Source organism: Amphiura filiformis, chromosome 13, assembly GCF_039555335.1.
Source record: "Amphiura filiformis chromosome 13, Afil_fr2py, whole genome shotgun sequence".
NCBI lineage: Eukaryota > Metazoa > Echinodermata > Ophiuroidea > Amphilepidida > Amphiuridae > Amphiura > Amphiura filiformis.
This window is the reverse complement of record NC_092640.1, coordinates 43,588,957-43,615,958: the sequence shown is the minus strand read 5'-3', so window position 1 is coordinate 43,615,958 and position 27,002 is coordinate 43,588,957. Positions and strand designations below refer to the sequence as shown.

Genomic DNA, 27,002 nt, shown 5'->3' with positions numbered 1-27,002 from the left:
GCTTATATCTCAGTTTCAATAGCCTGATTGGACCAGATCTGGTCACATTTTTGGCTGATTGTAAAAGGTCATTCAGAGATCCCTCAAACCCAAACTACATTATTCTCCACTCATAGTTTAATTTAGTTTAATCTTGAGTAAAGTCACACTCTTGGTACAAAGTACAAAGACCACCCAAAATTGGGTTATGAGTGTATTCCAATATCTGTGAAGTGACATACTGTATTAAAACACATCACAGATATTGGTACACACTTATGTTCAAACACAATTGTGTTCCAATATTAATTTTTGTGAACTCATACAACATCAAAATTTAAAAATACAGCATTAACATATCAATTACAAGAATACAGTATAAAAATAAAATGGTGGAGTATTAGGTATATAAAAGTGATTACCGATTTTTGGATTTTTCCCCCCAAAACACCAAACAAATTGAGGTCTTTTTGGGAAAAAATGTATATCTTCAATATGAAAGGTCACAACTTGTAATTGATTGTTGGCTTTTCATCCTAGCTACATTCACTTTAAGTATATATCATTAGATTTATAAAGTTTACTTTGAGGACTAAAATATAAAAAAAAAAAATTAAATATTAAATTTGAATAATTTGTCATAAAATTTGTATTGTATCGCGAATTTCAAAATTATTTGATATCAGAAGGACATTCCTCGTTCGTATTCAGAATGCAATTCGATATGTCTGGTGTACTCTCAGCTCCCACTTAAATACTGTGCAGTGGCCCACTAATCATGCATACCCGGGGGGTTCACTCCCATTGTGGCATGTACACCATCCGCGATAATGAAAACGCGTAAAAGGGTCAAGTTGGGTAGGCACGATCACGTGCGTGTATCGCGTTTAGGGTGTCAAAAACATGAAAAATTGGAAAAAGGGTAGCAAAATTGCAATTGCTAAATACGCGAAAATGAAATTTAGGGTATGAAATTTGATGTTAGGAATGAAATCCCTGTTTAGGGTGTCGTTTTAGCCAAGGGTTAAATCCTTGTTTAGGGTGCTTTTCAAAAGTTGATTATCGCGGATGGTGTACAGGCCACAATGGGAGTGACCCCCCCGGGCATGCATAGCTTTTGAAATTTTTGGAATAAACTTTATTCATAGATATCTACACAAATATGTATACAATAAATACATTGCTAGAATCACAAAGTACTCATTTAAAAGTCTCCCATTCGGTCTTTATTTGAAAAAACTTTCTTTGCAAAATCAATTTTTGTGACAAACTTGCTTTATTGTATGATATATGATGTGAATATTTTCTGAAGTTGAACTTTAACTTTCGAATTTCAGGCACCATAGCACACAACACAATAGCAAAGTAGATATTAAAAGTGTGTGCTCTGGAAAGGTCAAATGTTAGTACAGTTGATATTGCTGGTGTTAACTTTCTACGATAGGTGTGCCATTTACCAACTGTTACATGATTTTAACAGGAACTTGTTGATTATCATCTGCTATAATGCTATTATAGAGCATTCTAAGTGTACAGATCAACTTCAAATCAGCATGATATCTGCAATATAGGCCTATGTGTTCTGAGTTCTGACTGGATTAGTGTGTGTTTATGTACATAAACATCATGATAAAGTGACACACTCAATAATGCTGTATGTCTGTACTTATTGTATTGCAGTGCAAATCATGAGAATAATTTAGACAGATCTTACCTAAGTGTAATCAATTTGAGCCTTCTGTAATCAGATGCAAACACAAGTAATTCCATGTATGTAGTGATATTGACTGACAGTGACTTGTGTAGTTCTGAGAAATTTACTTTCCGGTTCAGTTCAGTTTAAGTCTGAAAATTTGATTGACTGCTGTGAATAGTTATAATGGCAACTGCCCCAAACAATCCTGATGTTTTCATCAAGGTGATGGAAGAAGATTTGTCTTGTAAAATTTGTTATAATCATCTGAATGAACCCAAGGATTTAGACTGTCCTCATGTGTTCTGTCTTCAATGTCTGCAGAAATGGTCGAAAACAGGACAAACGGTTGAGTGTCCAGAATGTCGTCATATCACTAGTGTACCACAAGGAGGGTTGGTCAACTTACAGACTAATATTCGCTTAAAATCTATGTCTGAAAAGTATGCTGAGCGTGTTGAAAAGCAGAAAGGTGTGCCGATATGCCCCAATCATGAGGGAGAGAAGCAGCATTTCTTCTGCATCACCTGTGGTGTAACGGTTTGCCATGATTGTCTTGTGCTGGAACACGAGAGACCGCAACATGAAATAAAAGAGCTGAAAGTCATTACTAAAATGCAGAAAACGGAAGTGAAAGCCAAAATGGATAGCGTGAAGCAAAAAATGACAAAAGTTGAAGCTGATGAAAAGAAATTGAATGAAATGGAAAGAAAATTGCAAGCAGCCAGAGAACAAGCAAAGAAGGATATTGAAAAACGAGTGCAAGAAGTTGTATCTGGAGCTGAAGCCAAAGGGAAAGAAATGACAGCTGCCGTTGAGGCTACCTATCGGCTACGAATAGAAACCCTTACTGGAATGCAGAATCAAACCAGTGAATTGGTCACTCGGTTACACAATGTTCACACTGCAACACAAAATGTAGTTGATACAGCAGCTGATCACATCTTCATGAAACAACACAACTTGCTTGTTGATAAGATGAACAAACTGTGTATAAGCCAACATGAAATGCCCTCTTCAGACTTGGTTAATCTTCAGTTTAACCCAGGATCTGGTACAGTGAGTTCATCTGGTTTGGGGGAGGTGGTTGCAGATGGTAACAGAAAGTGTGAATTGAAACTTGTTTATGAATTTGGGGCATTCAAACAAGCTCAAGGAGTTGCAGTAACCCAAACAGATTTACTTGCTGTAGTTGACTATGAAGTTAAAGAAGTTGTCATATATCGCTATGTCAGTGGTGAATACAAGCGTCAATTCAATCTTGGCTCCTCAGCTGATAGTCCTGATGACAAAATAACTCAGAAGATTGCTGTGACATCCGAAGGTAGATTCTTTGTTACCTATAGTGGCCGTATTGTAAAGGTATTCTCACCATCGGGTACATATGAGAAGACTTTGACTGGTGTTGGTGATAGAATCACCACCACTCCTGATGATATGATAGTGATTGGTAGCAGTGCAACAGGTGTCATCACTGTGCATCAGTCTGATGGTGAGTTGATTAGGAAACATCATGTAGGCAGTAAACACATAGCAGATATAGCCAGCAATGGGAAGCAGATTGCATTCACAACAGGCAGCAAGGGCAATTCAATTCATGTGATAGACTTTGTAACAGGTCAAGCGATATGGAGAGTGGACATGATAATGCCACTTGGTATTTGTTATGAACCAAACGCAAGCACGTTATTGGTGGCAGGAGGTTCAAATACACTCGGACAATTTGTATTAGAACAATTCTGCAGCACAACTGGATGTCTGATATCGCGTCTTGCAAGTGGTCTGTGTAACCCATATGCAATGACTGTTACTCATGACAGTAAACTAGTAATAGCTGATAGGAAGACTATAAAGTTCTATAGCATAGATGTAGAATGGGCCCTGTTATGAGTGAAAGTTCAATTTGCAAAAATATCAAAATAATCAAAGGGATGCAAGTAATCATTTTTGTCACGGAACATTTAAAACAAATATTGTAATATTGTAAAGTTTTGTAAATAATTAAGGCGAATTCTACTGCAAGGTCAAGGGATTCAGGAAAAGAATAGTTTGCACTATCTGCAATGTGAAGTTCAGAAAGTATATCCTAAATACAAAGGCCATCAAATTCTTCTGATTTTTAAATTCTTTGCTGCATAACATACAAACCAGACATTTTTTGACACTTCCAAACTAGACAACCAGTTTGCTGTGTTTTTAACGAAATTGTCAATGATAGAGGCACATAGTTTGTACCCACATTTAAATTCCAAAATTGGTCCTGCAACCATTTCTTCATTCCAGATCACATTTTCAAAACTGTTTTATCAAATGAGCTAAAAATTGGGGCTTTCACTTTCAGTAAGCACTGAAAACCCACTTTAAAATATAACAACATTTGATGAAGCCCACTTTTTATGGGACACCCTGTATCTATGCTTGTTCCAAAATCTGAATTTAGATGAATTTGTGGGTGTTCCATTTAAAATTCACACTACCCCTGTGGAAGATTTTGGAAATATCTTTCACAGAGGGAGTATGATTTCAAATGGAATGAACACATTAGGCAGCTCCATTTGAAATTCATACACCCTCTGAGAAAGATTCAACCTGAATCTTACACTGAGGGAGGGTGAGTTACAAATGGAGCTGCCTTTTGTGTTCATTCCAATTAAAATTCATACTCTCCCTGTGGGAAGATATTTCCAAAATCTTCCACATGGGTAGTGTGGATTTTCAAACTAAAATTGCAAAAAGTAGCCCAAATATGCTGTGCACATTTTGATGTATTCTTTGTGTAAAATAATAAATAGCCTCAGCATTGTTGTCATGGTGATCCTTTGAATGACAAAGATGCAAAATTTGAACTTTGGACACTACACCTAGGTTTCATTATCATTGAGGTATAGGACTTTTTATTTTTTCGGAGGAGAGCAGGTAGGGCAACTACTTGATTATATTTCTACATGTTCATACTACATACTCTGAAAATTTTAGAAAATTCAAGACGAGTCCGTTTTTTTTAAAGCACATTTTTGTTCCTAAAATGGGGGTTATAGCGCCCTCAACGGGCACTATCTCCATAGGACTACATGTAAAGACCAGTTATAGACAAATGGCCCTAAAATAAAACGGACTCGCATGAATTTCCTCAAATTTTGCATATGATGTAGATTTAACATCTGGAATGTAATGCAAGTGATGTCGTTGCTGCTCTTCTAAATTCATTTTTAAAATGTCCGCCCCAGACCAAGGTGTGTACTACTAAAAGCCACTGTTACTTTCCTTATATTTCATAACCAATCATGCAGAATGTCATATACATGTAGCATTGTCTTGATAAGCCTTTCAGTCAGTGGTGGTGTCACGAGGGGAAGCATTGGGGCCAAATTCCCCCAATCAGAACTCCTTCCCCCTTTTTCCCCCAGTTAAAACCCAAAATTATGAAAATGTCAACTTTTTGAGGTTATTTTGCGCAAAATTGATTGATTTTGCTCCCCCTCCCCTGAAATTAACTTTGCCCTCCCCCCCATGCCCCCGTGAATAAAATTCCTGGCACCGCCACTGCTTTCGGTGCAACAATGGAATCTGCAGCTATTGGCTACAGGTTCTAATTATGACAGATCCATCTAGGATATACAGGGGTGAAAATAACTGGTACCTTCATTCTTTTGAGGTCTCACCTAGGTTTCATTATCATTGAGGTATAGGACTTTTTATTTTTTCGGAGGAGAGCAGGTAGGGCAACTACTTGATTATATTTCTACATGTTCATACTACATACTCTGAAAATTTTAGAAAATTCATGACGAGTCCGCTTTTTTTTTTAAATCACATTTTGTTCCTAAAATGGGGTTATAGCGCCTCAACGGGCATTCTCTCCATAGGGCTACATGTAAAGACCAGTTATAGACAAATGGCCCTAAAATAAAACAGACTCGTGCGAATTTCCTCAAATTTTGCATATGATGTAGATTTAACATCTGGAATGTAATGCAAGTGATGTCGTTGCTGCTCTTCTAAATTCATTTTAAAAATGTCCGCCCCAGACCAAGGTGACGTCTGTTTGTGTATTAAACAGATGAAGCATCTATGCATTTTGAGAGGCCCCGGGTATTGGGAAATAAGCTGAAATATGTATTATGATGGTTACTTTTTAATCAATATCTTACATGTAATGATGAGCTGCTATGTCAGTTTTGATGAAATTATGTAAACATAGGATTTAAAAAGGTACCATTAAATTCATGTTAAAGTGAAACATACCTTGCTGAATTTGTTATTTTACACCCAATATGAATATCATTTTAAGGTGTTTCATTAATAAGGAAAGCCAAAGTGAGAACCATATACTTTCCAAAAGTGATAATAGGCTGTTCCAGTTGAAATCCTTACACCCCCTATGGAAGACTTCATTGTTAATCTCCCACACAGGGGGTGTGAATTGTGCTTAACTGAATGGGTGACTCCATTTGAAATCTATACCCTCTTTTTGGGAAAGTAAGGCCATGGGAGTATGGATTTCAACTGGAATAGCGCAATTAAAGATCCTAACCATAGTCCTAAACCCTAATGATAATGTGTGTCAAAAAACCTGCCCCTTTTGACCTGCCAAAAAAATTGCTTGCTCTCCCCCATCATTTTGCCCACCCTTTTTGCTTGTTGCCGGGGGTCTTTTTGTTCCTTTAATAGTCCATGATTCATTTGAATGAAAGCAAGATCTAGGTCAAAGGTTAGTACAGTGGATACATGTACATTATAGTACATGCATAGTATGCACTATATGAATGAACATCGAGTGGATATCTATTCCCAGGCATCTAGCTAGCATGTAATAAATCATGTGATGGCAGCGGCAATTTCCAAATGTTCCACACAACTGATTTTGATGGGAAATGATTTGATTGATATCATTGTGCAACTATAATTGTAGACCAATCTGAGTTTACAGGTCGACTTGGAATCATCCTCAACACCATGAGAACCACTGCAATATATATATGTTAACTGACTGGATTTTACCAAACAGGGCATGTATTTACATGCATACATAGAGTGTGGATGCATACTTCTATTGCAGTATAAATCTGACAAATCATGAGACTAATTCCGAAAAATTTCACATTTAGTGTGTTTATAGTGGAAGTAGGTGTACCGTGATTTGGCGTATAAATTCTGTATTGTCAGAAATCGTCCGGAAACTTGTCCGGGACTTTGCCGTACATCGATGACCTTCTATGCAGATGATTATTGGCTCACTATAAACCATTGAAGATAAATTGTGTGTGGTATTATCAGAAGTATGTACATAATTACATAACTGCTTCGTAGTAATGACCTTGATATGGCCACGAGGTCATTTGACATTTGAGGTGTGGTAACTTGATGCACTATAAGCCGCGCCTTTTACGGTATAATGTAAGAACTATTGTAAACGATGTGCCCACAAGCATATTATAAACACGCTAATATTGTAATTAATTTTAGCCTGCTAGAATCGGAGTATCGTCAAACACAAGTAATACCATATTGACCAAGGATGCATTGATTTGTCGTTCAGAGATGATCCAGGCTAATTATATAAAGCATTAAATGTATTTTTCTGGAATATGAAAGATGTTTGAATTTGATTGGCTACTGTGAATATTTACTATGGCAACTGCATCAAACAACCCTGATGCTTCCATCAAGATGATGGAAGAAGATTTGTCTTGTTTTGTATGTTATAATCTTCTAAGAGAACCCAAAGATTTAGACTGCCCTCATGTGTTCTGTCTGCAATGTCTGCAGAAATGGGTCAAAGAAGGAAAAAGGGTTGAGTGCCCAGAATGTCGCCACATCACTATTGTACCATTAAGGAGGGTTGGTCAACCTGAAGACTAATCTTCGTTTGAAATCTATAGCTGAAAAATATGCGGAGCGTATTAAGGAACAGGAAATAGATGAATATGAAGAGAAATTGGTTGAGATGGAAAGAAAACTGGAAGCAGCCAGAGACCAAGCAGAGAAGGACGTGAAGAAACGACTACAAGAAATCATATCTGAAGCAGAAGCTAAAGCAAAGGAAATGATTGTTGCCATTCAAGCAATACATCAGCAACGCATGGATATATTGAAAGAAAAACGGTGTCAGAAACCCCACACCTCAGATGGGGATCAAGTGAACAAGTTGTGTGTAAAGCAACATGAAATGCCTTCTCCAGACTTGGCTCTCCTTCAATTTAACCCAGGATTATTCATGAATTCATCTTGGTTTGGGGAGGTGGTTGCAGATGGCAATAGAAAGTGCGAACTGAAGCTTGTTCATGAATTTGGTGCCTATAAGAAAGCACAAGGAGTAGCTGTAACCCAGACAGGGTTACTTGCTGTAGTTGATGCTGATGCCAAGGAAGTCATCATATATAGCCATGTCGATGGTGAATACAAGCGTCAATTCAGTCTTGACTCCTCTACTGATATTCCAGATGTCCAAATAACTGAGCCACTGAGTGTAGCGGTAACAACCGAAGGTAAATTCTTTGTTACCCATAAAGGGCAGATAGTAAATGTATTCTTACCAGAAGGTAGATATGAGAAGACATTGACTCGTGTTGGTGATAGAATCACCACCACTCCTGATGATATGATAGTGACTGGTAGCAGTACAACAGGTGTCATCACTGTGCATCAGTCTGATGGTGAGTTGATTAGAACACATATAGTGAAGTGTAAAAACATAGCAGACATAGCCAGCAATGGAAAACAGATAGCCGTCACAACACTTGGTCCAGACAAAATACATGTAATAGACTTTGTAACAGGTCAAGCAATATGGACAGTTGACATGACAGTACCGCTTGGTATTTGTTATGAGCCAAAGTCCAGTACCTTCTTGGTGGCAGGAGGCTCAAAGAAGCTTGGGCAAGATGTAATAGAGCAGTACTGCAGTAAAACTGGACGTCTGATGTTTCATCTTGCAAGTGGTCTGTTCAACCCAATGGCAATGGCTGTTACTCATGACAGTAAACTAGTAGTTGCTGAGAGGAAAACCGTCAAGTTCTACAGCATTGATGTGGGTAAAGAATATGCCCTGTTATAGTGAAAGAAATACAGAAACCATCATAAAACTTAATCTCACAGAACATAAAATGTAATGTAATGCAGCAAAATAAGTCAACTTCCATTTAGGCCTGTTGGTCTTGATCTGTTTTGCTGCATTACTTAGGTAAAACATCCTAGATAGTGCAAACTATTCCATATTGGAACTGTAATATCAAAATAGATAATCATATTTTGACATCTCTTTTGTCCAAATTTGAACATTTTGGTCATAACTCAAGAATGATGCATCCTAGCTTGCCAAACTATATATTTTCTGAATCCTTATGACAAGAATATTTCATTACTATGGTTTTTTAACTCAATTTGAACAAGTTTGAAATTGAACTTTGCATAAAGTATGCTGAACTTTCCCACCGTATAGTTCATTTGCAATCATGCATTTTTGTGTATGTACCACATGATGTCAACTACCTCTGGCAGCTTCTTTTCTCCCTTCCTGGTGGTACCAAAAACCCCCTATTTGAGAGGAAGTTCGAACCCACATTTTGTGGTTGGGGGTCTTAAAAAATTTGTATGGGTTATTTGCATCTATATAGCTATATTAGCCCCTGGCTTATATCATGAATTGTGGCATGGGTACTGTTCCTTCTAATAGAAGTTCTATATGGAGGTTAAGTTGTGGATTCTACGGACCCATATCTATCATTACTGCTTGCATGAAGATTTTTGCAGTTGTATAATTTTGTTGATAGTAAAAATATCCTAGGGCTGCTAATAATATGTAATTTGACATTTCGGAAAAATCTATAAAAGAACAAATAATGTCACAGATTGGAGAGTCCCTTGTCATTTGTGGTTGATTTTTTTTATAAATTGTATAAAAATTGGTTCGCCAAAAAGTTACAATTTTGTATCCAAAAGAGGCAAATGTGTAACTTATGGTCACTTGAAAATCTAATTAAGATATAGAAATGTATACAAAACCAATGCATTGTTAGATCTTGAATAGATTAGGAAGTGACCACAAGTTACAAATCTGCCCCTTTTGGATGCAAACTAGTAACTTTTGGGCGATTTTTTTTAAATCAACCCTAGAATGATTTCAGCACATGGCTTTAGATCCATGACTCTCCAAATTGGCAAAAAAAATTAATAATCACAACAACAAAATTTGAGGTGCTTATTTTGGCATCCAAAATCATATATTCTTAGCAGGCCTACAATATCCATCTCCAAACTAAATGTACTTATGATGAGAGTCAACATTGACCAAACTGTGTCAGGGAGGCCATTGCCAATAAAAAGGCCAACTCCAGCAAGAAGTTCATGTACCGCAATGGGAATTGTCTTAACCAAAATTGTCACAAAATCCGTTGTTCCTCTCTTATCCTACGTCACCTTGATTATGCCTATTCCTCATGGTATCCTGGTCTTAGCCAACAAGAATTACAAAACACTCAAAACAAAATGGTAAGCCTATACTGTAAATCATTTAGAATATTTAGGAAGGGTACAAGTGTTTAGGATGCATTTAGATACAAATTCAAAGTGTGATAAGTTGTAAACCAAAAGGACAGTGTTGATTTTATTTTAGGAAAATAGATTTCAAAATATAGAACATTCCGCTGTTTAGCTTGTGTTTAGATTATTATATAGGTTGATGTTTCATATCTAAATATAATATTAAATAAAGCTAAACATGGTGTTTAGGATGGGGTATACGTGTTTAGGGTGCATTTAGATATAAATTCAAAGTGCAATAACTTTTTAAACCAAAGGGACAGTGTTGATTTTATCTTGGATTTGTGATGTGTGGGAGAATAGATTTCAAAATATAGAACATTCCACCATTTAGCTTGTGTTTAGATTATTATATCTATAGGTTGATGTTTGATATCTAAACATATATAATATAAACACAAGCTAAACATGGTGTTTAGGATGGGGTATACGTGTTTAGGGTGCATTTAGATATAAATTCAAAGTGCAATAACTTTTAAACCAAAGGGACAGTGTTGATTTTATCTTGGATTTGTGATGTGTGGGAGAATAGATTTCAAAATATAGAACATTCCACCATTTAGCTTGTGTTTAGATTATTATATCTATAGGTTGATGTTTGATATCTAAACATATATAATATAAACACAAGCTAAACATGGCGTTTAGGATGGGGTACATAAATAAGTGTTTAGGGCGCGTTTAGATACAAATTCAAAGTGCAATAACTTGTAAACCAAAGGGATGGTGTTGATTTTATTTTGGAGTTGTGATGTGTGGGAGAATAGATTTCATAATATGAAACCCTTGTCTGAAAAGGTACATGTAGATAACAATAACAATTTTGCTAAACATCTAACGTGTTTAAAAAGTGCTAGGGGCTAGGGATTTACAGTGTAGGTTTATTTTGAATCATAATCCCTGGTCAATGTTGGTCAATTAGGGGGTATCTTTGCAATGGCTAAATTGGGTCTTCTCTATCTTTTTCCTCAAAATGTTTTCCTTATTTGTCCTTTCAATGTTTTGTCTTTTTGCCTTGTCTTTTTACTTCTACTTCTGCTTTCCACTGGAAATACTCACGAAAAATATTGGTTACCTGGTTGTGCAATTTTTAATTATTGTATTTTAAATTTGTATCTATATTTCATTCTGTATCCATGTGTATTTACTCAGTATATTCTTGTATCTATATTTTATTTTGTATCAACGTGATGTGCATTTCTATTATGTAATATTTTCAGAGCTGTCTTGTTAATGTTTATGATTATTTGCTTTTGAGCTCAGGCCTCTTCACTGGTACAGTTTTTTTGGATCTGATGAAGGCCTTTGACATGGTCCATCAGTGCTCATGAAAATGCTGAAGAGCATTGGAGTACATGTCAAGGAGCTTGAGTGTTTCTCATCATACTTAAATATTAGCAGGTTTCTGGAGTTGATGAGCATAATTCAAATAGGGTCCCTGTTAACTTTGGTGTCCACCAGGGGTTAGTCCTTGGTCCCCTGATTTTTACCATTTATATTAATGCACTGTCTATCAACTTTAAGAATCAATTATGTAATTTATTCTTGTATGTATAAAATCAATCAGTCAACCAATCAGGCTTCAGGCCAAAGCACTTCACTCAAAGCTGCCTAATGTTTATGATTATTTGCTTTTGAGCTCAGGCCTCTTCACTGGTACAGTTTTCCTGGATCTGATGAAGGCCTTTGACATGGATGAAAAGTATTGGAGTACATGTCCAGGAGCTTGACTGGTTCTCATCATACTGAAATGAACATTAGCAGGTTTCCGGAGTTGATGAGCATTATTCAAATAGGGTCCCTAATTTACTTTGGTGTCCACCAGGGGTCAGTCCTTGGTCCCCTGCTTTTAACCATTTATATTATATAATGTCTATCAACTTTAATAATCAAGACTACAAGGTGTACTTAATGACACTGTAATTTTTGTTTAAAGATAAATCAATTGCTTCAAGTGGCCTCTGTCTTAATGTTAAAAAACAAAATCTATGCTTTTAATACTCAACAAAAACTATGTTGTGCTAATGATAGGCTTGAAATTTTCATTTAGGGGATTGAGAGTAGTAGTGCTACCAAGAACACCACTCTAACATGGTGTAATAATACTGAGAAATTAGTTGCACACATCAATACAACAATCAAGAGTTTAGAAAATTCTTGACTGATCCAAACTGGGATTGGGGGTTTGATCTGGTGGATTTGGATTTTGATCTGTGATTATTTAAGGGTTTTGGTCTGGTTCAGACTAGGCGAGATTTGGTCTGTTAGTCTGGACTTTGTTTTGCCCCTCACAGTCTCCCAGTTTGGTTTTTGGTCACTTAGAGAGCACTTCATACAACTCATGTGCAATTAATTGTGTATTTTAAAATGTTGGTATGTATTTACCCAGCAGGTCTGGGCTTTTAAACTTTCTTATTCATATATATTTGATTGTTTTATATATTGTCATTATGTATTTTAATGTTAATATATATTCATGTAATGTATCAAGACATTTGGTGTTCAAAATGTAATATGCTTGACCCCTGGGTCACAGCCCCTGAAAGTCATCAGTATCATCACTGAGGGGCCTCCCCAGACAAACAAGAACTAATTATACATGTAGGTTAATAAATGCATATCCAGGCCTGGAAAAAATTGGTAATTTAGCAATCTCCTTGCTTGGAAATGTTGTCATTTGAAGAGAAATTTGGCTTGTGCATATCACTTGTTGGGAGAGAAATTGGACTCAATATAATGCACACACCATGAGATGTTGATGAGTCCCAATGTACCCCCCATCAACAGGCCTCTAACTAGGGGGTGGTTGCCCCCCTCCCCCAATCACCAAAGGCCAAAAATGGGCCTCTTTTTTTACCCAAAAAGTCCCAGTTGGGAGCGTAGCGAGCGAAAAAAATAAAGTTTTTAATGCCTTTTTGGTTAAAAAAGGTCCAAATTTTGAAATCTACTTTTTAAAATCTGCCCCCTCCCCAAGTCCACTTTTTAAAATCAGCCCCCCCCCCTCAATAAATCCTGGTTACGGGCCTGCCCATCAACATTTAGCACAAGTGCATTTTTTATATTGTGTCTAATCTCTAGAGCAAGGGATCTGCATTTATTAACTGATTTCATACAACAAAGAATTTCTGCTATTTTTTTATAACAAACAAAATACAAAATTTGTTGGAAGTTGGATCAATATCAATGCACCCACCTTCAAAGATAATATTATCTTGCCGGATGTGAATTATACAATAATTATGCACACCTTGTATTTTTGTAACAGCATTTCTAATTGGCTATGTGGTGCTAAGAGTGTATGAATGAATAAATGATTAAATGAATAAATAAATGAATAAATGAATAAATGAATAAATAAATAAATAAATAAATAAATACAGATGTGCCTACAATATGATGGCCCATGTAATATGATTGTTACTTTTTAATCAATATCTTACATGTAATGATGAACTGCTTTGTCAGTTTTGATGAAAATATGTAAACACAGGATTTAAAAAGGTACCATTAAATACATGTTAAAATGAAGCAAATATGTGTGCTGTCTTTGGTTTTTGTGTCGCCTGAACGAAGACACTCGCTGTCTGTGTATATTCATAATATGTACATTCACCAACAGCCAACACTCCATACAATGTGAGGTCTTAGTATCCTCACATTTTTCTACAAAATAAAGTATACAAAATTTATGGTATAATGCTGATGAGTTTTATTCCGTAAAAACAGTATTTGAAATATGATTAGTTGGAGCCTGAAGGTTGTCCGAAATAATGAACCAAAATAAAGCAGCTCCAACAAAATAAGCGGAAAGTCACCAGAGATGCTAATGTAAATATCATTATGTGCCATAAATCAATAGAAAACAAAAAAGCTCTAGAAAAATTCCAACTTTTGAAATCAACCACCCTCGGAACTTCCTACCCCAACACCTCCCCCACCCCTAGAAATCCATGGGTGAGGTGTTTCTCAAAGGTGCTCAAGACACAGTTAGATGTTAAAGTCATCTCGGATAATGTTGTGTCACTATTTTAACAAAAATGCCAAAAATGTCATTATCAATATCTACCCTTTTGATTTAAAGATATGCCTATTATCGATTGGCCAAAATAGAACATTCTAAAATTAAAAAACAAGCATATATGTGTGCTACTGAAGCAGGCAAAATGTGAAAGCAATCAAAAGACAAAATCGTGACCTCAAACTGAGAATTAAGTACTATTTTTCGCCAGCGTTAGCTGGCTATCTAATTCGGAGATCGTCTCTGTTTGCTAAAGAGATTACGTGGTACTAGCATTGGTTTGAATTACTTTTCGGAACTTTTATGGTGAAAATATATAATAGACATGTTATTGGATTTGTAAGAAAAAGAAAGTATGTTTTGCCGTTTCAACGAATGAAAACGCAGTGAGAATTTCAAAAGTTATGGTTTGAAGGAAATATGACATTAAAAGTTCATGCCAGGCCTATAATAGTTTCCACAGCATATCAACGAAAGAAAATTATAGAATCCTTGTTATCAGGCGTTCTTAGATTTACATTTGCAGACCTCCTGGAGATCAGCACAGCATGAGATGTGAGTGTATTGATAACATGATTAAAACCTTTATGGACATAAAAGTCAAAGTAAAAATATCCTATATCCTGTATCGTTTTATGGATAAAAATGACTCAAAATGTCATTTATGAAATAATTTATATCTTAAACATCAGTTTTGTCTTTTCAACGGGAAAAATTGATGCAATTTCAGGGCCTATTTTTGATATGGGTATAATTTATATACATGTAGGCCTGTTATAATTGAACAATATCAGTCTGTATACATTTTATAATGTGCTATATTAAGTATAAATTTAATTAATATAAAATTAATGTGCATGTATAAGGCAAGTAGGATGGCAGTTTTAGCCAATTAACTAAAAACTGCATTTCTTTATATTAATAATGAGCTAAGGGTAGCCTAAAAGGCAGAAAAGACAAAAAGACAGAACAATTTGGAGTAATTAATTGACAGGAAGTTATAGGAGTTGTTTGGTTTGCTGTTTCTGTGTGCATGTTTTCATCATTGATGGTTTGGTGGACTGTCATGAAACATGATGGATCATAAAAAAGAGTGATCCTAAAAATGCCACCACCCAAACTAATTACAAGGCATCTTCTGCATTGAAGCTGGCTTTCCCTTTAAGGGGAGTTTTTATGTATTTTCTTATCACATGAGCAAGGCTATCAAATTTGGCATGGTATGGACATACGCCAGCAATAGACATGGCAGATAGCAATTCACATGTACCGCATTCATTCTATTAACCGCTCATGCCCCTATAAGCACCTACCCATTTACAACAAGCAGACTGTGACATTAGTTTATTAACTGCCCATGCAAATCTGAATGATGGTCTGAAACATGATGCACTGATGATGATGGATGAATATTTTGGCCTTTTTTTACGTATAGTAGGCCTAAAAGATTGATAAGTACCGACCCAGAATGACTTTGTTAAAGGGGCATTTCGTGATCCACAGCCTCATCCCCCCAAAAAACAAAAAAAAAGTTGAGATTTTTATATCACTGGAATACTCTGGCTACATAATGTTTATGTACAAAATTTTTCTTGCAGATTAATTCGTTTAGCAAAGATATCGCGAAATTTGAATTTCGTTCTGGTGCACTAGAACGAAATTACAACGTATTGTCTATGGAGCAGTGTAATACACATAATCATGCATAACTCGCAAACGCAAAATCGGAATCAACTGAAATTTTGGGAATATGCTTTTTTCGTGGATATGTACTGAAAAATGTCATAAAAAGAGGATGCTAGGATCACTAAATACTCCTTTAAGTGCCCTGGGTGGTTAATGGAACAAATATGGTACACCTACTATACAGAGCAGGTTATTTATATGTTTTATGAAAATAATAGACGTAATACATCCTTTTGACATCCTTGTTGATTGTTTGGTTGTGCAGTCAGACAAATCATACCTTTTAATCATAAGATCTAATCATAATGCACAAATATTTATATTCCATGGGATATGTACCAAATTTTACAGGTGAACTTTGGTTTGTACTGGCACCACTTATACTTATACTTAACGCTTCTCATGCCGTTTCACATTATTTCCTTTTAATCAATGACTTATCTATTTAAATGGACCATCAATGGAACTTCTTTGGTTATATCCAAGCAGCTGCAACCCCTCCCCCCTCCAAAAATATATAGAAATCTTTTTGTTCCACCTAACTTCTCTATTCCAGAAATATTTTGGAAAAGGGAGATCTGGGCAAAGTTTCACCATTTCTGGCATATATGGTATTTTCATAAGTGTGTATACCAGTGTGTGTGATGAAGAGAAAAATTAAATGTGTCTTGCTTTTTGTGTGTTTGTAGGTTATGGCAGGTAACCACAGCAGTAGCCTTCACAGCCATAGCATCACTGGTAAGTCACCATGTCTGGGTCTATTCTCTGGCCCCCAACTCAACACAAAAGTTGGTAAGGTGCAGAAAAGGGGCAATTTTTTTACCAGTAGCGATAACCGTGAAATTGTATTTAATTTGCACTGTCCACGAAATTTGACCGTCAAATCAGCAAAATAGGGGGTATTTAATTTGCACTGTCCGCGAAATTTGGATAAAAGGGATACTTTGGAAAATCCGGTAATTTTTTAGTGTCATTGAAAAGAGGCGTTTGAAATTCTAGTTATTGAAAACCACAAAAAGGGGTTGTTTTGGGCCAAATTTTGTCCTTGATTTTGAATGAAAAAGGGGGGTAAATTTGATGAAAAATCAATGCAAAGGGGGTCTTTGAAAGATTTGGTAACTGTCATTGTTACCAACTTTTGTGTTGAGTTGGGGGCCGGGGTCTATTCATGTCAAACTTCAACACTGAAAATGGCACTTAATGGCCTATTTAGTGATTTAATCATTCAGAATCATTAAAATTCAGTTTGTTGCACCTTTGTTAGCAGCATAGATGTGTTATTATAGTCGAAAGCTGTGTATTAAAGGGAAATAGACACTATATATGAAACTGTACTTAAAAGTAGAGAAATTTGCTACATGTATTTGCATGGGGCATAACTGTATAAATGAATTTCTTTCTTTCTCTTTTTTGCAGGCTATGTGTTTTCCTGTGGGCTTATTTGAGACTGTGTTTGCATCATCATGTGGCCAGGAATCTGTGCTACCAATTCGCTTATTTGGAGGTGCCATTACCTGTAAGTCTCTAATTTACCATTTTGACTGATAATGAAACTTGAGAAAGTACCCAGCAAACACAAAAATGTTCTGAAAACATTTATTCAAAATGTTTTAATAATGTTTCATGTCAGGGGCTATTTTAACGTGCCTCACTGTCACGTACGTGACGAGATAAAATATTCGTGCAGTGACAATTAACAATCCGAGTAGATATGCTTTAATAGTAGACAATGGTAGAGCCTTTCTTATGGTCACATTCAGGTAAAAATGTCAATTTTTTTATTTTTGAAACGCACTCTACTTCATCAACATTTTTATCTCATTGCACGATCGTGACAGTGAGGCACGTTAAAATAGCCCCTGTTTCATGTCGTATAAAGGTCATCTTTACGTTTTTATAACATTTTGCAAAATATTTTGTCAACAGTTAAATAACATTTTGTCAGAATGTTTTGTATCACATTTAAAAAAATATTTTATGAATGTTGTTAAAATGTGTTTATACCCTTTATATAACCCAACATTGAAAATTTGTTTCTGTAAAATGTGTTTGCTGGGTAGTAAATAATCAAAAAGTTACTACTGTCATTTTCTGAACATATGTGACAGGAAACTCAGAATCGGCTTTGTGTAACCTACATTGTAAGCATAGTGAGAATTTGAATTTCCACAATACAATTTTGTTCAGTGAATCTCTATAAACACAGCCAAATTAAAAAGTCGCCACTAGTTCCATCCCCATTTAATCAGAGAGTTTATGGCAAAATAATTTATATTCTGTCGGTCCGTGTCACGTCACTTCCGGTTGATGATGTTCAAGTGAAAACAAGTCCCTGATTCGATTTTTGTTGATGATTTCTGTCATTGGTGTTATGTAAATTTCGATCGCAAATAGTCAGTGGAATCAAACAACCGTCTCTAAGTCTTCAGAGTGAAAGAAACTTACTTGATTTACCGCTTATATACTGACAAACTTAAAATTAAATTCCATGGTCGAAAGTGTCGCTTTTTCCAAATTGAATGCCACTCCAGCAACATCGCTATGTAGCCTCCTTCACAGCCGGTTTCTGTTGTTCACAACAAACCGTGAGCCACATGCAGTTTGGGCCCGAGACTAGAGATAGCCCGGATGTCCGACCGACAGAATAATAATTTCTATACACTTTCTGTCGAAGGTTGATACCAAATTTGATATCAAAAGTTGAATCATCGTGATCAGGAACCGTTGTTTGGAAATTTGTGTGTGATAACACCAATATTTGCACTATTTTCTGTATTTATGTTTTTGAGGAAGCAATAGATAGACAACTATACACTGTAGCGCATGAAATATTTGTATGGATGAAAATTTCATGAATTTCAGAAATGGCATGGATCCCAGACATGGATTTGAACAATTTTCATGCTCGTAGTTGTAAATATTTCTTTTTCTTTGGGCCTTAACATATCTAGTATGTTTTGTATCTAGGAATACTTTTAATTCACGACAATTACATGCCACAAAAATGATTCTTTTTTTCAAAGCGCAAAAATTATGTGCCATAAAAATATTGTACAATACAGCATAACCAGGTCAAAGTCAAACACTTGTTGTGGTTGAATCTCTAAATAAATAATTGTCACAACAAAACGATGGTTGTTTTCAAGTCACAAAATTTTCATGCCTCAGCAGTATAACCAGTTCAAAGTCTAAAGCCCGGTCCTGACTCCACATTGCAGTGCGATGCGATGCTGTGATGCTATATAAACTGTAATCTGAGCCAGGTTTTTACGAGCTCAGCGGTGAAAATTCTCATCGCGCGGTGAAAATTTCGGTCCGCGATGGAGTTGAACAAAGTTCAACTTTTTCGCATCGCGCTGTGACATCGCAGCCGTGCACGCTTCTGATTGGCTGCTGGGAAATCAAGGTCAGTAGAATGACCTTAAAAGGAGATACAGACCCCACGTGCTTTAAAACATCCCAACATCGCGCTATGAAATTAAAATGTACATTTCAATTTCATCGCGCGATGCTGCGATATTTGGAAAGCATCACATCTCGCTGCGAAGTGGAGTCAGGATCGGGCTTAAAACTCTTTGATTTAATCTCTAAGTACATTGTCACGACATTGGGCTATTCCAATTGAAATCCACACTACCCCTGTGGAAGATTTAGCTAAAGACTTCCACAGAGGGAGTATGCAGTTGGTACACTTCTATTTGAAATACTCACTCCAGTTGTGGAAGATATAGATAAAGCCATAATACAGGGGTAGTATGAGTTTCAAAATGATTAACCCTGACCAATTACATTTGAAAAACATACTCCCCCTGTAGAAGATATTTCCAAAATCCTCCACAGGGGTAGTGTGGATTTTAATTGGAATAGCCCCTTCAGCCAGGGCCTTCCTTTACAAACTGGCAAAGTCAATTCGTAGGCACCTGGGAGATATTATCCCGAAATTTACATAAATTCAGATAGCACTGCTTGCGTACTGCTTCAATGGAGGGACAGATTTACTCCCAGAATTTTTTTGATATTGACAAATGCTATAGGCAGTATACTGTACTAACTATAGTCTCAGATCTGCGAGGACAGTTACAATTGTAACACAGTGATTTTTTTATCAGGGAAATATTAAACTCATATTTTACCTGAGTTTCTGGCTAATTTACATTCCAAAAATGCAAATTTAGGCAGGCTGCGATCAAGTCTCAGTCTTGATTCAAGAATTCACAAGATCAGCAAGTGGCTTATTACAAATTTGTTGCTTGATTAAAAGCTCTATCAGTAACAATCCCCGCGATATCATGAACAAATTGGAAAATTATAAATGCCACTTATAAGCGATGGATTAGTAGTAATATTTTTACATGAAAAAGCATAAAATTGTAATTTACATGTAGCGAGCTGCCAGTACAAATATGTGGTGTATTATACTATTATTATAGACCACTTGACATGTGACTTCATTGCCTGGCAATTTCCATTGTTCTTTGCCCTGCAGTGTGCATACGCATCGTAGTTTGCTCAGGGCATGTGCATTTTAAATCGCCCACCAAATTTCAAATAGTAGTATTAGTACAAGAAAGCCATTGAACAGTGAAGCAGTTCGTTCAAGCATATCGATAGACCAGTCCCTAACCTTTGTTGATAAACAAAGGTGAGGTACTCTGGATTATTGGTCCAGAGTCTATTTTAGGTTAGGTCACAACACACAAATATGAACTTTTGTTTCATAATTGTTAAGGCACGAATGTCACGCAAAATATTCTTAAGGGAAAATACCAACTTAGTTACAGTGCAGGCCCATCTGTAACAAAGCTAATTTATTAAAGTCAAATACCCTGTCAAAACTACAACATGAACTCCAAAGTAGGACATGAGGACGCTCATGCTCAGTCACGCTTATCATGTTGCTATCTTATGTAAATGCACTATTCATTGTAATTCCAGCAAGAGTTTACCTAGCCAGGCAGACATGAATTTAATCACCCACCTTTTGCGTTCCACGTTTCTTTTCATAATCGTGGCAATATGAAAAGTAGTTCATACAGTAAAAGGTCAGGAAAGCTAATATTATTAATTTAGTTTAAATCATCGTTGATTGAAAGATTATATTTGAAATTGTTACAATTTGACAATTGAACCCCAGATGTGCACCTTGCAGCTTGCAGAATGGGTCTGTTTTTAACAACAACAAATCTCTATAGACATGAGGGTGTAGGTTTTTCACAGAAAATCCTTACACATGGGTCCATGTTTTGAAGAAATAGCAAAAATTTTGAATTTTTTACTCGAAATTAAGCTTAAAATTGCTTAGAGATCTATAAGCTCTATTATGATTGGTTACTCAGATCATTATATCATATAATTAACCAATTGTGGGCTCTGTATAAAAAAGACAGTAGTATGGATGTGGTTAAGCATGCATAAGCATAATTGCATGTTGTACAGTGGCGTAGCTAGTGGGGGCCAGTGCCCCCCATCATGACCGTTGGTAGATCTTAGGCCGTCTGTACGGACTTGGTGAAAAAAATGGGCCGCAATAGAAAACTATGTGTGCACTTCTTGTGCACGGTGAATAAATAAAGTACATAATTATGTTGGCCCAATGTTCCCATTAACGTTGCCACATAATAAGTTAATAGTATATAAACCTACATCAAAATTTTTTATCTTTGCACACCCTCAATTTATAGATTCAACTTGCATTGGTAAAAATATTTCTGTGGGTACATAACAATTGTGCTCCCCCCCATTCTGAAAACCTGGCTATGCCACTACATGTTGTACCACATGTTCACTATGTCTAGTCTTATGATTGGTTGATATGCAATTGGCTGTTTGTGACTCATGGACAGACTACAAAAAGTACTGTAAAAATATCGTTGTTGGGCAGGAAAAACCTCCTATGTGCTTGTGGCCCTGAACATGTTTAAAACAAAACTGCCAACAGGTTACATAGGAGGTTTTGCTTTAAACATGTTCAGGGGCCAATGACACATAGGAGGTTTTTCCTGCCCAACAACGATATTACATCTGATTTGTTTAGATACCTTTTCCAATGTAATTCAGAACAAGGTAGCATGATATATAATTACCATGGTTACATCATAATCTGAATCTATAATGGTTAATTGAAGAGTTGATCGACTTGAACTTGTACTTTAAATGGGACTCCTCCATCTTAAGAGCCAGCCACTTGATGTAGAGCAGAGAGAAACAAGATATCCAGTGCAGTCTCTTTTGTGTCAAGAGCAAACTTGATAATTTAACTATCTACTACATGGCTACGATTTCCTTCCTGAAAATCAAATGCGGGTGCCACTTGTAATTGGGCTATTCCATTTGAAATTTACACTACCCCTGTGGAAGATTTTGGAAATATCTTCCACAGGGGGAGTATGAATTTCAAATGGAATGAGCACATTAGGCAGCTCGATTTAAAACTTGTCGTCCCTCATCGTGGAAGATTCAGGTTGAATCTTTCTCAGAGGGTGTATGAAATTCAAATGGAGCTGTTACTGATGGCTCTGAAAAGAGAGCCGTTCACTGAAGACTGTCCCTTGTCAACAGAGAACAAGCAGATCTCACTTAACTGTTGATTCAAAAGATTTGGTGGCTCTGAAAAGAGCTGTTTACTGAAGACTCTCCCTTGTCAACAATAATTATGACTACTTGAATCTAAAATATTCCAATCAGTCAGGACATAGTTCCTTAAGGGGGTACTACACCCCTGGTCAATTTTGTGCCTATTTTTGCATTTTTCTCAAAAATTATAGCACATTTTTGACAAGTAAGATATGTATATTATAGGGGCAAGGACTACAACTATTGTACTGAAAATTCAGCAACTCAAAGCAAGTAGTTATTGATTTATTGATCAAATATTGGTTTTCCCTCATTTTTGACTGTAACACCACAACTGTTGTCTGTGCTGAAAGAAAATTTCCAGTGCAGTAGTTGTAGTCCTTGCCCCTATAATATACATATCTTACTTGTCCTCAATGCGCTATAATTTGTGAGAAAACTGCAAAAATATGCACAAAATTGGGCAGGGGTGTAGTACCCCCTTAACCCCAATACAATTACACACTCATAGAATGAACTTTGAATGTGTTGTGTACTCTGCTCATACTCCACAAATTTTGAGCGGTAGTCTGTAAACTTTCCTCGAGTCAGTAATTTAGATATTGTTTTTTGTATCGCAAAATTAAAAGTATACATTTTTAGAAAGGAAGCGACGTAAGGAATCCAACTAACATAACAGATTCCTGCAAAAATTAACTGTTTTTGAGAAAATCTCTAAATTTGATGTTGCTCAAGGAAGGTATACGGACTATATGAACATGTTGAACTTGAAGACACTAGATTCACAGATATATCATTTTCACTCCGTGTGTTTGCTTAAAGTCCCATCTCACTTACAAAACTTATATCCAGAATTCATGCCAATATCATATTACCCTCACTTCATCATCAGTTATGTAAATTATTGCCATGATACTTGACAAACTAGAATTTTCAGGTTGTTTATCTTCAAGGTATTTTTGCAAAGTTCTAATTTGAGCTATTTTGCTATGTCACTGTTAAAACGCTATTTTAAAGTTTAAACAACCCTATTTATAAGTGGTTGACCTGAATTGATCAACCAGTTGCTTGAACTTTAAACAGGTTGTTTAAAGCCATAATGTACCATTTTCATCCAATTTTAATTTTGTAATTCTTTACTTAAGGGGGTACTACACCCCTGGCTAATTTTGTGCCTATTTTCGCATTTTTCTCCAAAATTATAGCGCATTGGTGACATGTAAGATATGCATATTATAGGGGCAGGGACTACAACTATTGCACTGGAAATTTAATTTCAGCACAGACAACAGTTGTGGAGTTACAGTCAAAAATGAGGGAAAAACAATATTTGATCAATAAATCAATAACTACTTGCCTTGAGTTGCTGACTTTTCAGTACAGTAGTTGTAGTCCTTGCCCCTACAATATACATATCTTACTTGTCACCATGCGCTGTAATTTTTGAGAAAAATGCAAAAATAGGCACAAAATTTGCCAGGGGTGTAGTACCCCTTAAAATGCTGAAATAATAATAAGTAATAACTGTCAGGAAAGGTTTCTTACATTTTAGTCAATAAAGTGAAAAAGTCACTGGCTATTTTGGCCATTTAACATGGAGTTCTATGGTGGGAGCGTGTCAATATTGCTCTGTTGACTTGAAAAACGACCAATTTGGCTGATTTCATTTAGGTATAAATTGGGACATAATCATTACAAATATGTGTACATCCATCAAAATGATGCACTTGTCAGCTGCTACATGTGTCTCATTTCACATAATAGCTAAAAATATAAACCAGACTCATCTCAAGCGGAGATCACTGCAAATAATCCCCAAGTCACATGGTTAAGGAGTGTTCTCTGTTTTCCTAAACCATGTGACTTGGGAATGAGTTGAAGTGGCCCCTAATTGAGATGAGTCTGGTATTTATTCCTAGCTAACATGTGAAATGAGACATCATTTTAATACAGGGTGAGTAAAAAAAAGTGCAATAGAGAAAAGAATCCATTTTTATTAAAGAACCGAGTTGAACCTTTTAGGTTTGAAAACATTTTATATATGATATATTCATCAGCAAACTTGTGTAAAGAAATAAAGGCATTAGCATTTACCGTTTTGTTTTTATGACACATTTTATAGCGATACCCAATTTTAATGTTTGTCCAAGAAACATCTAAAATTTGAATGTCAGCGCACTCTGTGTACTCTCTAAATGTGAAAAAGTGAAAAATCACTCAAAAAGAGTGAAATCTCACTCTTTCAAAGAGCCATCTGAGTGACAACTCTTTTAGAGTGAAGCTCACTCTCAAGAAAGAGTGAAAAAATTCACTCCGGAAAAGAGTGAATCAGAAAAGAGCATTTATTTATTTATTTATTCATTTAGGCCTATTTTATATACAAGAATATCACAGCAGTTCATAACAGCTACTATTTGCTTTAAATTGTTGTGAGGCTAGGCCCCAGGTTAGGGTAGGGCCCGGTCTAGGAATATTGAACTGGTCTAAAGCTTAAAGCACATACACAATGTGTCGAACTTCAGTGTGGGATGAATGAGGAAAAACTATGGATTTAGTGAAGCTAATAGTCAAACTGTTCAATGGTGAGTACACTTAGGTGTAGGACATAACACTTGGCAAATACCATGTTTACGGTCACAGTCTGGAGAAGCGTGATGCGGCGTAACCTACATAAGCTTATACATATGCGTATATGTAAACCGGCACTGGGCCGGTAACAAACTGCTCACATATAATGACTTAAGCTTACTGCCGCCGTTGTCTCCAGACCAAGTGTATACTTGCTACGAGTTATGACCTACACATAAATGTAATCACTATTGAGTATGCTGTCCATTTCTTCATCAAATCCGCTTTCTTTTCGCCATTCATTCACACACTGTTCGCCATTTTGTTACACAAGTTCAACAATTATTATGCTTTGAGAATCTTCCATCCTATACTTTATACACATTTTTAAAAACCAATTATTCTGGATATTGGCGACCAATTTCACCTGAACACGGAGGTCTCTGCATCAGCTTGCAGTCCACGATCACCATACATGTAGAATATAGATATCGCAACACCGTTCAGCGACCCCATTTTTGACCAAAAATCACATTTTTGACCAAAAATCACATTTTTGACCAAAAATCACATTTTGACCAACAATCACTTTTTGACCAACAATAACTTTTTGACCAAAAATCACATTTTGACCAAAAATCACATTTTTGACCAAAAACACATTTTTGACCAAAATCAAATTTTGACCAAAAATCACATTTTGCCCAAAAATCATTTTTTTGACCAAAAAACAGATTCTCAAAGCATAATAATTATAAAATTGAATGGATCCTTTCGCACGATACACAAAGATATTGGTCTCGCTGTGAGTTTAAAAGATATCGTGCTCGCTATCGCCTCGCATACGATATCTTTTAAAACTCACAGCTCGACCAATATCTTTGTGTATCATGCTCAATCCATCCAATTTTATATCAACATCGGCCGATTTTCGGTGCTTCTGATTGGCTGACAGTTCACTCCAAGAAAGAGTGAGATTTTGCGCCACTTTTGAGCGAGTGAGGCTCACTCGAAATCGCGAGTGAAATTATATGTACTGTTTTCACTCTTAGAGCTAAAACCCACTCTTTTAGAGCTAACTTAAATTCACTCTGAAATTCAGAGTGGTTTTTCACTCTTTTACATTTAGAGAGTAAGGTAGATTTGGAACAACTGCCATTTTCTTAACCTCATTGGCATTGAAATTAAATGGAGCGCCCAAAGTGTTATTGCCCTTGGAGTTTTTTAAGGAAAAGAAACATTATTTGTTGTTATTTTCATTTTACCTTTACATTAAAGATGTTTATTCTCAATCAAAAACATACAAATTTGTAGGCGGGTTTTTTCAAATGTCAAAATAAAATGCGCGCAAATTGAAGTGGAGTGAATTACAAAATATCCAGTAAGTTGGAAATTGCGATTAAAAAATTGGAGTTGGAGTCGAGTGAGGTATGACGGACTTAAAGTAATGTTAGAAAGTTTGTTTGAACAGAAAAAAATAAATTAAAATAACGCAAAAATCAACCTTTTTTAAGTTGATGTCAGTTTCAGAGCTAATGCCTTTACCGTGCATATTGTGTGCTCTCATTCAAAATACATGGTATCTCGTGGACAAATAACGAAATTGGGTATCGCAGCAAAAGGACTTACAAAAATTAAACGGTAGTAGCGATTCACTTCATATTTTCACAGAAGGTGACTTTTGAGTGTGGCATTTGTAAAATGTTTCAACAATGGGAAAGTTTGACTCGGTTCTTGCATAAATATCGATTCTTTGCTCTATTGCACTTTTTTTGACTCACCCTGTATGGATGTACACATATTCGAAAAAAATCAGGTATGAAATAAATTAATATTTTTGCTTTAATTGATTGCACTTGATCACATCATTATATAGACTACTATTGTTTCAATAGGTGAATGAAATGATCATGGCATATATTGAGTTTAAAAGCAAACATCACT

At 36.0% G+C, this 27,002-nt stretch overlaps 2 protein-coding genes across 6 annotated transcripts in view; both read left to right on the top strand.

Annotated features, from left to right (window-relative positions):
* Positions 1 to 27,002, top strand: part of LOC140168398 (tumor protein p53-inducible protein 11-like) — a 455,473-nt gene that overhangs the window by 409,023 nt on the left and 19,448 nt on the right. For all 5 annotated transcript variants that reach the window (XM_072191782.1, XM_072191785.1, XM_072191783.1 and 2 more), the window contains 2 exons: positions 16,607 to 16,655; positions 17,334 to 17,433. In XM_072191782.1, coding sequence (XP_072047883.1) covers positions 16,607 to 16,655; positions 17,334 to 17,433 — 149 coding nt within the window. The remainder of the gene's footprint in view (positions 1 to 16,606; positions 16,656 to 17,333; positions 17,434 to 27,002) is intronic.
* On the top strand, positions 1,875 to 4,525 carry LOC140168396 (uncharacterized). The gene has a single exon (XM_072191780.1). The coding sequence runs from the start codon at positions 1,901 to 1,903 to the stop codon at positions 3,560 to 3,562; it is 1,662 nt and encodes a 553-aa protein (XP_072047881.1). The 5' UTR covers positions 1,875 to 1,900; the 3' UTR covers positions 3,563 to 4,525.